General features: G+C 43.3%; 1 protein-coding gene across 2 annotated transcripts in view; it reads right to left on the reverse strand.

Moving 5' to 3' along the window:
- The window catches only part of ADCY8 (adenylate cyclase 8), a 109,217-nt gene that overhangs the window by 52,163 nt on the left and 41,517 nt on the right, over window positions 1-15,537 (reverse strand). For both annotated transcript variants that reach the window (XM_038760437.1, XM_038760436.1), the window contains 3 exons: window positions 13,015-13,126; window positions 7,064-7,191; window positions 1,733-1,891 (listed from right to left, as the gene is read on the reverse strand). In XM_038760437.1, coding sequence (XP_038616365.1) covers window positions 1,733-1,891; window positions 7,064-7,191; window positions 13,015-13,126 — 399 coding nt within the window. The remainder of the gene's footprint in view (window positions 1-1,732; window positions 1,892-7,063; window positions 7,192-13,014; window positions 13,127-15,537) is intronic.

The raw sequence follows: 15,537 nt of genomic DNA on the forward strand, positions 1-15,537 counted from the left end.
CCTGAGAATATTTACATGAAATTTGCTTGAAATACAACTTGCTGATGAAAACACAAAATGTAGAATGTGGAATAAGGGGTTTTGGAAATATATGACAAGTTCAACTAGAGTTCCCAGATCTCTCAGTGATGTGAAAAAAGGGAGTAAATAGTCTCCTATATGGCTCCCAATATTTTACAGGTAAAAAAAAAGTGTTTTCCTTTAAAGAAGACTGATTTATCTTCAGATTTATTTATTTTATGGTATTTGTTTAGCGCTTACTACGTGCCAGGCACTGCAATAAAGGCTGGTCTAGATATAAGCTAAAAAGGTTGAAGGCAGTCCATGTCCCACATGGGTCTCACAGCTTTAATCCCCACTTTACAGTTGAGGCAACTGAGGCACAGAGAAGTTGAGACTTGCCCAAGGTCACACAGCAGACAAGGGGCAACTCTCCACTTATCAGGTGAGGTTTCCAACTTGGATGCATCTAGATCTCTGCCTTCTCTTCCTCTTGGCCATTTGTGCTGCTGCCTCCATCTTATCTGTACCATGCACCCCACTCAATTCACAGGGGCCTGCGAGGGAAAATAACTGGATGTAGTATCCCAGTCCTATCCTTGTCATGGAGTTTTGGGAGACTGAGGCAGCAAGGATAGGAGGGGAATGGCGAGGCAGAGGTGGGGAGAGTGGGGTACATTTCCAAATTAAAGGTGGATGGAAGAGGTTTTAGAGTTTGAGGCAGGGAATTGGCATTGAGGGGAGATGGGAAAAGCTGAGGTAGGACACCCCAATCCTATGGGAAGAGGGACCAATGTTTAAAGAATGGAAGGATGACTGGGGGTTAGGGAAACACCATGGTATAGTAGACATGGGCTCGAGAGTCAGAAGGTCATGGGTTTTAATCCCGGCTCCACCACTTGTCTGCTGTGTGGCCTTGGGCAAGCCACTTAACTTCTCTGTGCCTCAGGAAAGTTAAGTTCTCTGTGCCTCTGTACCTCATCCGTAAAATGGGAATTAAAACTGTGAACCCCATGTGGGACAGGGACTATGTCCAATCTGATTTGCTTCTGCTTGGCACATAGTAAGCACTTAACAAATACCACAATTATTATTATTCTTATTATTAGATGGGGGGGGTGAGTGAAGGACAAACTGCTTAGAAGTGGCCTAGTGGTAAGAACATGGTCCTGGGAGTCAAAGGCCCTGGGTTCTAACTCTGACTCAGCCAACTGCTTGCTGTGTGACCCTGGGTAAATAACTTAACCTCTCTGTGCCTCAGTTTCCTCAACGGTAAAATGGGGATTGGACTGTGAACCCTATGTGGCTCACTTGGCTCACTTGTCTTGAATACACCCCAGTGCTTAGTAGAGTGCTTGACACATAGTAAGCGCTTAACAAATACCATTATTATTATTATTATTATTATTACAAAGTGCTCCGTGCTGGGAAAAATTCACCCCTAAATATGCTATTTCTGTGTTCTTGCTTATTAGCTTTACCCACCTCATTACTGAGATTAATATATTATGGGAGGAATCCTCTGACACTTTCTGAATTGTGTGTAGGGAACATGTCCACCAACTGTTGTGTTGTACTCTTCCAATCAGTACAGTGCTCTTCACACAGTATGCAGTTAATAAGTACCATTGATTTATTGATTAGAGAGATGCCAATGCTCCCCAGATGCCAGGAAAATCTGTCACATGCTGGAGGGAAGTGAAATACGGTAGAATGGACCATTTCAGCTTACCCAGGAATTCCACCTGATTCTAATTTATTTGCAATGTCCACATCCCATGACCACACGTCAAACTGCCATTTCCGCAGGCCGAGGACTCCGCATAACACTGATCCAGAATGAATTCCTATCCTCATGTCGACATCATGCTTTGTTCTTGATCTAACATACCTGGTTGAAAAGGTTGAGACACACACACACACACACACACACACACACACACACACACACACATACACAGAGTTAATGGAGTGACTTTGTTCTTATGCAAAATGAATCTTCACAGCTTCAGTGTCAAGGGGTGAGAGAAATGAAAAAGAAATAAAACTAGCCCTGCAGCTGATGTACTTTAAGAAGACAAGTTCATATAGTAGAATGTGCATTTAAGGCAAGCCAGGAACCCCACTGAATTAAAGGCAGTGAGCAGTGATCATAGCTGAAATTTACTTATTAATTCCTTCAGTAGTATTTATTGAACACCTACTGTGCCCAGAGTACTGTTCTGCGTACTTGGGAGGGTTCAGTGAAAGTACTAGACACAGCCTTTTGGGTTTAGAACAGAAGTGTGGTCTAGTGGAAAGATCATGGGTCCAGGAGTTGGAGGACCTGGATTCTATTTCCAGCTCTGCCAATCACTTGCTGTGTGACCTTGAGCAAGTTACTTAGCTTCTCTGTGCCTCAATTGTAAAATGGAGATTAACCCCTACTCACTCCTACTTAGACTATGAGACCCATAAGGGACAAGGACTGTGTCCAACCAGATAATCTTGTATCTACTCCATGAGATTATAATTTAGAAGAGGGCATGACAAATACTATTACAAAAAAAGAGGTGCGGAAGACAAGCCGGTGCAAACATACAATAAGAGCAGGAGGAAAATATAGGTGCATGTGGAAAAATGGATTAATAGATGGAGAAAGTATGGCAGTAGCTACATTAATTGGCTGTTGGGGTGACGTGGCCACTGGTAGGGGAAATTAGTTGGAGAATACCTCTGGGAGGAGGTGGGTTTTCAAGTGTTTTTTATATGCAATTAATATGAAGTTTAAGTCATAGAAAGCAATAAATGGATCCAGTTTTCCCAAATTATTTATCAATTCTACTCTTCTAATCAACAAATTCTGAAAATAGACCACTCCTTTGCCCTGGAAAACAGTGAAAACAGTAGGGAAGGCATTGAGAGGTGGGCAGAGAAGAGAATGTAGTGAAAAGAGGAAGGGAAAATTGAAGCAGAAGGGTGTTAGCTATGGAAAATTTCACTGCAAAAACATTAGCTCCAATATACTAGTGAAGTTCCATAAGGAAGAAAGGAAACAGACCATTTCATTTTTGTAATATTCACATACAAGGCATAAAAACAAGACAATTATAATTTAACTCAATGATCTTTTATGGTATTTGAGAATTTAACATGAAATAATAATGGTGCTGAAATAAGTTGGAAGCAAATTATTCAATGAATTTTACTTGGAAAGGGAACAAAGTAGATGAATGAAATCTCAAATAAAACTTCTTGAGGTAGGTCATGTTTGAATTGGGGGGGCAGTGGCCCTAAATCTTCCTGCTGTGGGATCTTCGGCAAGTCACTTCACTTCTTTGTGCCTCATTTACCCCATGTATAAAATGGGGTTTAAGATTGTGAGCCCAATGTGGGACAGGGACTGTGTCCAACCTGATTAGCTTGAGTCTACATCTGCACTTAGAACAGTACCTGGCACATAGTAAGTTCGAAACATATAGCATTAAAAAGAAAAAAGAAAATTGTTCGAGGCTTGATTTGCAAATAGCAGTTTCCTAGGTATCCCGCTGTCTTCCATTCTCAATCAATCAATCGTATTTATTGAGCGCTTACTATGTGCAGAGCACTGTACTAAGCGCTTATCTTAATTCTCCTCTCTTTTCCCTCCAAATGGAGCCATATTGATGTTTGAGGTTTGAAGATCACCTACTTAGCAGATGAATCAAATGGTTAAACATTAAACTGCTGGAGTACATACTGAATACTGTCTTTTCTAGTCAGTTTCAGGCCCAGTATTATTTAATATTTTTTATAGGGGAAGGATATGAGAGTGCTCATGAAATTTTCAGAGGGCATTAAAACATGCAATGCTGCAGTCAAATTCACTTCGAGTGGCAAGCAATCAATGAAACCAGCTAGATTTCAGTAGGCTTCTTGATTCCACTCATCAACCAACTGTATTTACTGAGCACTTACTGAGGGTAAAGCACTCTACTAAGCACTTAGGAGAGTGGAGCACAAAGCCCTTGTCCTTAAGGAGATTTCAACCTGCTGGGGAAGACAGACAAACGTTTCATCTTCCTTGAAATTCAATTGGCAGGTGAGGAAATAAGCCATGAACCTACAGGGAATTCCTGAGAAAAGACTCTCCCCAGTTTAATCAGGAAGTCACAGCCCACTCAGGCCATTGGTGTGTTTGCTCTCACAATCCTTTCATCATCTGCTCTGTAAACGATCTGGAGGAAGTGGCAGAGAGAGGTCTGGGGAGAGGTGCAACAAGCCATTTCAAACAAGGCAGCAGAAACCAGTGATCTAAAAAGAAGTGCTCAAAAAGTCTCACGAAGTTGTATTTGTTGCCATAACTGACCATCGAGGCTCTTTCGCTTTGAGCTTCATGGAATGTAACCGCCAATGTCGGTGTCTTCTGGGGAGCCCTCCCGGGTGTCTACTTTGCTTCTGAAATGGATGGGGTTTTTTGGGCTGGGTACTCAGGCTGCTATAGCTCTGTTTTGGTTACTGGCCTGGTCCTGAAGTTCTACTGTGTAAACTTTGTGGGTAGAGAATGGGTCACCCCTTTGTTTTGTACTTTGCAAGCACCTATCTCAGTGCACCTCACCAAGTGGGTGTTCAATAAATGCTATGCCACCTATATGCCAAGCACTGTTCAACTCCTTCTCCTCCTCTGTATCTGATGGGGTTACTTCATCCTTTCTGCAGCCTGCAAAGTGAGTGTGCCACTGAATGCAAAGTCCAGGCATCCAGAGCATGCTTACAATCAATCCATCAAATATCCAGTGATTCTTTTTATTACTATTATGGTATTTGTTAAGCACTTACTATTCGCCAGGCACTGTTCTATGCCCTGGGGTAGATACAAGAAAATCATGTTGGACACAGTCCCTATCCCCCATGGAGCTCACAGTCTTAATCCCTATTTTACAGATGAGGGAACTGAGGCACAAAGAAATGATTTGCCCAAGGTCACACAGCAGACAAATGACAGAGCCAGGATTAGAACCCAGGTCCGTCTGACTCCCATGCCCACGCTCTATCCATTAGGCCATGCTGCTCGAGTGCCAAGCAATGTACTAAGTATTTGCAAGTGTAAAAAAGCAGCAGAACATGTGCCCTTTGACCTCAAGGGACTTCCAATTCAATGTCTCACTCTCAGGGCTGCTGTAGAAAGCTGGTGCCTAAATTCACTGACTCAGCAAGTGGTTGCCCTGGTTGAAGGAACCTAGTTTTGCCCCTGGATGTGGGGCAAATGCAGAGCACTCTTGGATGCCTTGACAACTTGCAGGTCTGAGCTGGAAGTGGAGATTAAGCAAGTGGTTTTAATGGTGAATTTCTTGCCAGGTTATGGAGCTAACCAACTTACTTCATGGCCCATTTACAGACATTTTGATGGTGCATTTTCTCCCCATTTGTTAATATCTCACAAGTGAAATCCTCTCTTATTTGCATCAAGATTCTCTTTAGAGCCCTCTTCTAGATGGCTAATGAAAGATATTAAATAAAACCTGACTTAGCAATGACCCCTGGATGAACCTATTAGGAGCCTCTCTAAACTAGATACAATGGTATTTGTCATTATATGTGGAGTTAATGGACAAGCAACAGCTTCTTATCCCCTCATGGTACTTTTAGCTAAGGCAATTTTAATGAATTTAATTTTGTGAGCAAACTTCCATTAGGCTATATCTAATGCTTCATTAAAATAACACTGCATTAAATCTCCGTTAGGGCCTTCAGATAAATGATTTTGTGATTCCGAAGAGGAAAAAACAAGTTTTTCTAGTCAGATTTGTTTGTTAGGCAGGCTCAGAGAAGTGAAATGACTTGCCCAAGGTCATACAGAAGACAGGTTGTGGAGCTGGGATTTGAACCCATGTTCTCTGACCCCCAGGACCGTGCTCTTTCCACTAGTCTATGCTGCGTCTCTAACTTCTTTATGTCTCTGTTTCCTCACTGTAAAATGAAGATTAAATACCTGTTCTTCCCCATTCTTGGTCTGTGAGCCCCATGTGGGTTAGGGATTGTGTCCAATTTGATCAATTTGTCTTTAACCCAGTGCTTAGTTCAGTGATTGACACATAGTAAGCACTTAAAATATCACAGATATTAAGGAACCAGCAATAGGCTGGGTACATTTCCCTTAAATTCATTTGATTTGAGAAACCTAAGGAAAGAGCCAATGTTCACTGCTTGAACTCCAACTGTGTGAAGGGCTTAGTGAATCCTACTGCCAGAGTTTATCATTCAGTTCTGAAAAACTGTGGTTGCTTGCCTTAATACAGAAAACACAATTTTTATTGATCCCCAGGGGAACCTGGATTTGTTTATGTGCAATGAATTCAACTTATTTTAGGAATATCAAAAGATGAACTCATATCACTATGTGTTCATAAAAATAAACCATTTGCAATTGGTGTGCTAAAATAACTAGTTCCACCTTAGGAAACCTATAAAGGGAATAAGACCAATTAAATGTTTTCCACTGAAGAATTTCCAAAGTAGGGAAAATGGAACCATAGGACTGGAAGGGAGCTGGAGAAAACCTCGTCCAGTCACATTTTCACTCTCCCAGACAGATGCAACGCAAGTGTGGACCCTGCCTGAATTTGGTAATCTCTCAAAAACTCTTCTAGCTCTCTGAGTGCATAGTAATAAATATGAAATTCCCATTGGTCTAAATGGGGCTGGTAGGTCCCCCTCCTCCCACCACTACCTCATTCCTGTCAATTACACTATTTTCTGCTACAAGCTTTGCTCTTCTCTATTGCTCCAACATCCCCAAATGGAACATGGATGAGGTTCCTTTTTGCTACTGAATCATAAATTCTTTCTGAATCTATAATAGTCTAGTAATCCATCAAATTAGCAGGATTATATCCACTCTGATAGGTGATTAGGGACCTCAAGGCAAAGATGATTGGATGTCAATATCATCTAGAGGACTTTAAGCGGGGACTGCGCTTGTGCCTGTTTAGGGGCCCAGAGGAGCTCCATGAGCAGCTGGGGTCTTCCTAAATTATGTTTCGTGTTGATGAAGATGTCCACAACAACCAATTCCAGAGACCCAGAAGACTGAAGAAATAATTACCTGATTGTTTTGATCATGCTGAGACCCATTTCTACACAGCAGTGTGCATGGTCTTGCCGGGGTTCAGGGAGTCCAGAAACACAGTAGTAACAGTCTCCCAGGATCTTAATTCGAAGGCAGTGATGTTCCTAAATGAGAAATGGCAGAGCAGGGAATGGCTCGATTAGGAGGAGGGCTATGTTAAGGATAGAGAGAAAAATACCGTTTGGGAAGAAGACATAAACTGGTTATTACAGAGTGAGCTTTGGGTACTGGGATGTAATATTGGTCTGCAGTACAGAAAGCTGCCTTTCTGTCCTCAGTACTGCTGCCTTCTTGCTGGGAGATATAAAGTGAATCAGTTAATCTTTCTTTTCCATTTTTCCCATCTACCCAGGCGGCAGTGAACCCTGCCTCCACTGGGGAGAGAAGATGATCCTTGGAAAGATAAAATTTGAATTCTTTGAGAAAGGTGGCCCCTTCACTCCCAATATGTTATTGTCATTGCTATTGGCCAGAAGGCAGTCCATCAGTTTGTTCAATTCTTGAAATTTCATTAGTAGTGCATGGTACTGATGGTACTTCTTCTCAGTCTTACCCCCATATTGTGGGGAGCCTCAAAGACAGCCTGGTACCTACAAGAGGGGGTCTATGAATTCCTAGAGAGAAATGGATTAGGTCCTGTGTTGCCACTGTTATTCAACTCATATACATATAGAGAGGGGCTCGCCTGTGGCTCTTTCAGATCATCATTGAACAGCTGCTTAGGGATCCTGTTATCATCCAATCTTCCCACATTTTCAAGAAGAAAAAAGAGCTGACTGGAAAAAACCCATCTGTTTCCCTCACTAGATGGTGAGCTATTTGGGGGCAGGGATAGAGTCTACCAACCCTACTAAATTCCCCCAAGTGCTTAGTACAGTGGCCTGTACAAAGTAAGCTGTCAATCACTACCACTGGTTGACTCTACCAGGGAAATCACTCTGCCTTCCATTGCCAAAAATACTCTAGCCAAGATCCTTCCGCAAAGGTTCTTGAAGAACATAGTCAAATCATGCTATCTGAATGAACATGGGGTTCAGACCAATATGCAGCACAACAGATTCAGGAAAAGTACTGAGAGCATCACCAAGATCTCTATACATTTTCATAGACCTCCCAGAGGCATTTGACACCCTCAGGGCTCTGGCAATTCCCAAGTAAATTTCAGCTACCCTGAGGAATTAACCAAGCCCAGAAGGTAATATAGGGATAACAGAATCCCAGTTTCCACAATTACCTGATCCCTTAATGAACCCTTTAAATAAGCACATCAATGTACCAGTCCATCCCAGCCAGCTGTCTTTCATGGGACGTCCTGTTATACTTGTACAGCAAAGCAGTATGGGAAAGCAAGTGAGGTGCTAAACCCAAGACTAAGTGGTACAAAAAACTCAGTTATTCTCAGCCTCTATGTATGCTTACTGTCATTCTTAGTCCATTATTTTCTTTTTTCTGCTTCCAAAATATGTTCTCTTTTCCTAAAGTAAACTGTAGAATTAACTCCAAATCTGCCCTCCAGTCACTGCCTTCTACTGTGCCGTTCATCATACTCACTGTTTTTCTCTTTTCAGTCCACTACACAGAACCAAGGAATGAACCTTAATGCTTCTGCTGTACTTTCCTAAGTGCTTAGTACAGTGTATGGCATTCAGTGGGTGCTCAACAAATACTATCCTGGCTACTAGTACATCCTGTAATAGAAAACTTTAAAGAATAGGTGAGGAAGGTAGGGTGGGAAAGTGTCAATGGGATGTAAATTGCAGATGAACAGTATGAAACTGTGAAAATACAGTGGGACGTATTTTTCCCCTTTGTTCCTCAGTCACTGTCTCCCACAAAACCTGTGAAATGTTCCATTTCTACACTAACAGGATTTTCAGTGCCAGACAATCCAAGACTTAACAAGGTAGCATCCATCGACCTGTCACTTCTTAGGAGCTCTGCCTGTTGACATCAAATAGCATCAGGCTGGCTTTTTCTTTAGCTGTAAAAAAAAATGTATTTTTAATCATAATATTTGATTGGCCTTAAATGACCGATTTGATTTAGTACCATCACCTGGGAGTGGGGAGGGAGGGGGCAGGTTGGTGTTTTGATGTTCCTTACCTCAGATCAATTTTTGAGCACTCAGCAGCTTGGCTTCTTCCTGTGGCTGAGCACCAATCACAATGGGCCTCTGGCTAACCATCAGTCACAAGGAGGAGTGTCTGAGCTAAGCAGTGCTGACCCGCTTCACCCAGTTCTCTTGGTCGGAGGAGGAGGGATGGCTTTGAAATGTTTCTGCTCCTTAGACCCAAGGCGTTCAGTCCATCTAGAGATATGTTGGGCTCTGGGGACACAACCTTCCTCCACCGAGTGTCGGCACGTGGGAAGCTTCCCAACATTCTGGATATTGTGAGGGCCGTGAGATAGGAATCGAACCCCTTCTCAGCCATCACCACCACCATTCTCAGGAAGAAGAAAGCAGTCTCTAGACTGTAAGCTCGTTTTGGGCTGGGAATGTGTCTGCTTATTGTTATGTCTCCCAAGCGCTTAGTACAGTGCTTTGCACACAGTAAGTGCTCAATAAATACGATTGAATGAATGAATAGCTGCAGAGTGCTTACAGAGTACAGCATTCTGTGGGCAGGGACCATGTTTTTTTTTGTCTCTGTTGTACCCCTCCCAAGATCTTAGTACAGTGCCCTGCATACAGCAGGTGCTCAGTAATTGCTATTGATTTATTGATCACACTAAGCATTTGGGTGAACACAATGGAAAAAAAAGACCGCCATTTACATGGTATTTCCAAAGAGAAAATACAAAGTCACAGGAAACGGAGAAATTGTTCCTTCAGTTTTCTATGGAAAAATCAGAATCGTTGCCACAGTTTCCATCAGTGCTCTGAATGAAAAAGCTGTTCAATAAACTCTATTTAACACTTTCAGCCTCCAGAAGAAGTGGCCCTCACCTTAGTGAGGCAGTAATGAACGTGTCAAAGAGATTGAGGGGGTCAAAACAATCTAAATAATTCCAGAATTGGAAAACACATCTCTAATCAATTAGAAGGTGAGTTTTTTGAGGGTAGAGCATTTGTGTCTTGCTTCTCCCCTAGTGCTTCACTGATAGATAATGGTTGCGACTTAACTTTTATAAGTCTTTCTATCACACCAAGAAAAGAGAGCTTGGTCTGACTCATGCAGACAGTCATCCTCATTAACTGAGTGTCCATTATGAACAGAGCATTGCACCAATTTCTGTGGGGAGTCAGAAAGAAAGCACTGTGAGCCCACTGTTGGGTAGGGACTGTCTCTATATGTTGCCAATTTGTATTTCCCAAGCGCTTAGTACAGTGCTCTGCGCATAGTAAGCGCTCAATAAATATGATTGATGATGAAAGAAAGCACAGTCCTGGCAGTCCTGTCCACTTAGGTCATTGGTCCTAATCCCAGCTTCCCCACTTGTCTGCTGTGTGGTCTTGGGAAAGTCACTTCACTTCTCTATGTCTCAGTTACTTCATCTTAAAGTGGGGATAAAGACTGTGAATTCCATGTAGGACAGGGACTGTGTCCAACCTGATTTGCTTGTATCCACTCCAGCAATTAGTTCAGTGCCTGGCACATAGTAAACACTGAATGGGAGAAGCAGCATGGCTCAGTGGAAAGAGCCCGGGTTTGGGAGTCAGAGGTCGTGGGTTCTAATTCCGACTCCACCACATGTATGCTGTGTGACCTTGGGCAAGTCACTTAACTTCTCTGAGCCTCAGTTCCCTCATCTGTAAAATGGGGATTAAGACCGTGAGCCCCACATGGGACAACCTGATCACCTTGTATCCCCCAGCACTTAGAACAGTGCTTTGCACACAGTAAGCGCTTAACAAATGCCATTATTATTATTATTAAAAATATGATCATTATTATCATGATTATTATTATGAGTGAATACATGGTCCCTGCCTTTAGCTACAATGAGCAATTTCATATGGACCATCTAGTGTATCAGCTACCTTTAGAGGAGGCAGAGTTGCCAGTGGTTTGTTACAAGTCAGAGGGGTAGCTACGGAGAGGTGGAAGGGAACCAGAATTCGGATAGTATTTCTGAATGGATAGCCCAGCCAACTAGCCACAACAGGCATTGGCGTTGGAGTATTTATTGTGTTCCCAGTATGCTGAGGACTGGGAACCAAACCCTGGTTCCAATACCCCCCACTTTTTCCTCTTTTTCCTCTCCTCCCCGCCATACCTCCTTCCCCTCCCCACAGCACTTGTATATATATTTGTACAGATTTATTACTCTATCTATTTTACTTGTACATATTTACTATTCTATTTATTTTGTTAATGATGTGCATTTAGCTTTAATTCTATTTGTTCTGATGACTTTGACACCTGTCTACATGTTTTGTTGTCTCTCTCCCCCTTCTAGACTGAGCCCATTGTTGGGCTCTATATGTTGCCAACCTGTACTTCCCAAGTGCTTAATACAGTGCTCTGCACACAGTAAGCGCTCAATAAATACGATTGAATGAATGAATAAATGAATGAATACCTCGTTCCCAAGCTTTTACCCCTTTCTGTTGTACTACTGATTGTATCTACCCCAGAGCTTAGTACAGTTCTTGGCACTATAAGAGCTTAGCAAATAGCACAATTATTTTAGTAGGATTACTTATTCTTCACAACCATCTCTGAATGGCAGTGAGTGGGGAAGAGGCTCATGGGGAGAGGGGAGCTATAGGCAGAGGTTTGGGAGAAGAGGGATCATGTGCAGAGGTCACATATGACACCACCGAGAGGCAACGAAGAAGGGTAAGCCACTTTAGACTCACCCCCTTCCTCTCTGAATCCCTCCCATCACCAATTTCTGCAATATTCTTTCACCTCTTCCTAAAAAATCCTAGAAACACACCCCATCACTCACAATAACTGCTCCTTCTGCCCATTTTTGCCAGAATGACTGGAAGTGTCTCACTAGAACAAGCCCAGTTGTGAGAACCTTCCCTTTATCTTGGAAAGAGTGATGAGAGTGTAGAAAAGAAAAGGGACAGGAAGGGGGTGGGGAAAGCTCAGTGTAAAGAAAGAAGAGAAGGGTACCTAACAGATGGGCGTTTTCTGGGCCAAACAGACAAAACAGCAGCAACAGCATTTCCTTTTTGTTGAAGAAATTGGTCCACCTGCCCATGTCTGAAAAATATGCGCTTGGCAAATGGGGTCTCATTCTGGAAGGCAGAGTGGTTGGCATGGAAGTGGGACCCAATAACCAGGGATCAAGCACACTTCCTGTCCTTCAGTGAGCAAGCAACAAGGCAGTAGTGGCATAGCCTGAGTCACAGGCACAATGAATAATAATAATAATGATACTGATGGTATTTGTTAAGCACTTACTATGTACCAAGCACAGTTTTAAGTGCTGGGGTAGACAGAAGCTTATCAGATTGGACACAGTCCCTGTCCCACATGGGGCTCACAGTCTTAATCCCCATTTTTCATATGAAGAAACTGAGGCACAGAGAAATTAAGTGACTTGCCCCAGTTCACACAGCTGTCACAGGGTGGAGCCTGGATTAGAACCCAGCTCTTGTGTTTCTCAGGCCCAGCTCTAGCCACTGGGTCATGCTGCTTCTCTAGATTGGGGAATGGGGACTAGGGGAATGGTGGGGTTGGGGGGAAGAAAGCAGGTAAAGGTCTCCTTGAAGGCCCCTCCTTCTGGCCTGCGGTCACTGACCCTGTTGCCTAAGAAATGGCAAAACTCAGGCAAGAGCATCCCAGTATGTGTGAGTGTGTGTTGGGTGTGGGGGAAGGTTTCTGTTGATATGGGTCCCAACCCCCTAAGGAGACAATCCAGACCAATAACACCAGCACTGGGTCACTGCGGCAGAAATCAGACTTCCTAATTACAAATGCAACCACACGCTCCTTCAAAAGACTAAGAGGGAATTAAATTCAACTCACATGGGCTAGTCGATCAAATCTGGCAAAGAGTTCGTTCAACATCCTGACCAGCTCCTGTGCTGACAAGGTCGTGGAAAGGTTAGTAAATCCTTTCACATCTGCGAAGAGAATGCTAAACAAACAGGGGGAAAGCATATTAATATTGTAATCTGTTCAGGGAGTAAAGGAAATATAACACATGCAATATGCACATTCTTTTGCCAAGGCTTCTAGCCCTGGGCTGGGGCAGGAGCTGGGACTAAATGGGGCAGAATTTCACTGAAGCCTGATCCAAGAAGAATGGGATTCACCAGCTCAGAGAGCATGAGGGACTGCTGAAATCCTATCTCTTTTGAGCGGGGATTTGTCAAGAAGATGTTGGTAATCCTAAAAACTCAAAACTAATGCCATCACTGAAGATGCTAATCACCGAGAAATACAGAAAAAGCTTTGGCAAGTGGGCCAGCCAATGCCTCATTATAGGAGATATGTAGGAGGTTATACCGCCCGCCACAAAAATGGTATATGCCAACCGCCCATGGGATGTGGGCTTGTAAAAGTCAGTGCTGTCCTTAACTAGAAAGGATAGCCCTACCACTGCTCACCGAGGGTGGGTGGGGTGGGGGGATGGTCTTTGGCTGCCCTCTGCCACTCTCCCCTTCCCTCAGTTTCTCCAGCTGCAAAGCTGGTCTCAGGTGGCTACAATCCTAGCAGAAGCAATACCTTAGCTGTGGACAGCAGCTGGTGGGATTTTCTTTTAATGGTATTTGTTAAGCACTTACTACACACCAGGCATTGTACTAGATGCTGGGGTAGATAGAGCCTAAAGCCATATTGGACAGAGTCTGTGTCCCACATGGGGCTCACAGTCTTAATCCGCATTTTACAGAAGAGGTGACTGAGGCATAGAGAAGTTAAGTGATTTGCCCAAGGTTGTACGACAGACAAGTGGCAGAGCTGGGTTTAGAACCCAGGTCCTTCTGATCCCAGGTCCGTGCTCCACTCACTAGGCCATGCTACTTCTCATAGTCAAGTAATGGTTCTCTGAACTCATAGAGTCTTGGTCTGGGTTCAGAGGAGCCAATGTTGAGGTTACCAGACGAGTGTGCTCCAGGTGGGGGAGAAAGTCTTCCCCCAATAACTGGAATGGGCCAAACATCTGCGCCTTTCCCGTCGGCCTCCAACACCCTCTTCCTGGGAGAGGTTCGGTGTGATCCCAGGTTTTCTCCAGGCTAAATGTTAATGATTTCTCATCTTTACTCATGGGATTCGTTGTTACTTTTGGAATCTGCCTTTGCTCATAGGAGTTGTACTCATGGGATCTATTTATCAACCTCCTCTTCCTTTGGAATTCACTCAGAATGCCACATCCTCCATTTCTCTTTCCATCCTGAAGCCCAGAGGTGAACTCACTGTTTGCAAGAGGCCTGACGGGGAAAGTATGTGCTTCACATCACATGTATTTCTAGGTCTTCTTGTACAGGAGGGACCCTGCATAGTTTCACAGACTGCGCAGTCATAGACAGTGAATTCCTTATTGCCATAGTGGCTATTGTGAGATTCTCTCCCCTTCTCCTTCTCTTCCCATCCTCCTTTTCTCTTGTGTCCTTCTTCTATCCACCAGGTTCCAGCCTCTGATTCTTGTTCTTTTCTTCTCCCTTCCTCTTCTCTTATCCCAACTCTAATTTTGACCCATTTCATCTTTAGCCTGTTCCGTTACTTTGAGCTTCCTCTCCCACTTCCCTTTCCTATTGCCTGGGATGCGGAGAGTGGACCACTTGGCTAGCCATTGGCATATTTATGGCTCCAGTGGATTATGAAGGAAAGGAGAGGAGAGAGCTGTGACAGGAGCAGAAAGAGGTGAGAATGAGGCCTAACCTTCAGCCAGTACAAGTGTCTTCTGTTCCTGCCAACTCAGAGAACCATAATATGAGAACATAGGCCACTTACCAGTTGGCATATTTCACTTTGCATAAAGCAGATTCCATCCATTGCAACACATCTGCACTATGGGGACAGCAAAACGTGCTTTAAAGTTCATGACAGGATTGTTTTGTTGTTGTTAAAGCAGGAAACCCAGGAAATGTACTTATTAGAGGAAATAAATGATGTCGGCTGCTTTAAAAACAAGCCAAGAGTTCTGCAGTGGGATTAGCAATGGACCAAAAGGTCATTTAATTAGATTTAAAGAGTAAGGGTCCTGCCACTTATGCAGCACGAAAACAAGACATAGTAGCAGCTTGGTTAAATTGGAAGTCAAGTGAAGGAAATTACGACTTGGCAGAAGTAAAGTCATTATAGCCAAGAAGCTCCTGTTAAATAAACAAACTGAAACAGCATGATGAAATTCAAGCACTTTCTGAATTTAGAGAGAAAGTGAAACACTCCATTTGCTTAGACTCAAAATGAATTCTAGAAAAGGGATGAAATTTATGAAGAACTGGAAAATCTTCAGCTGATTGTTTTAAGTAAATGGCCCATGACAGGTACAGAAACAGAAACTGAAACTCGCCAGAGATGACCCAGTAATAAGTGGCTTTGGGA

This window comes from Tachyglossus aculeatus, chromosome 18 (genome assembly GCF_015852505.1).
Source record: "Tachyglossus aculeatus isolate mTacAcu1 chromosome 18, mTacAcu1.pri, whole genome shotgun sequence".
In the NCBI taxonomy this organism is placed as follows: domain Eukaryota; kingdom Metazoa; phylum Chordata; class Mammalia; order Monotremata; family Tachyglossidae; genus Tachyglossus; species Tachyglossus aculeatus.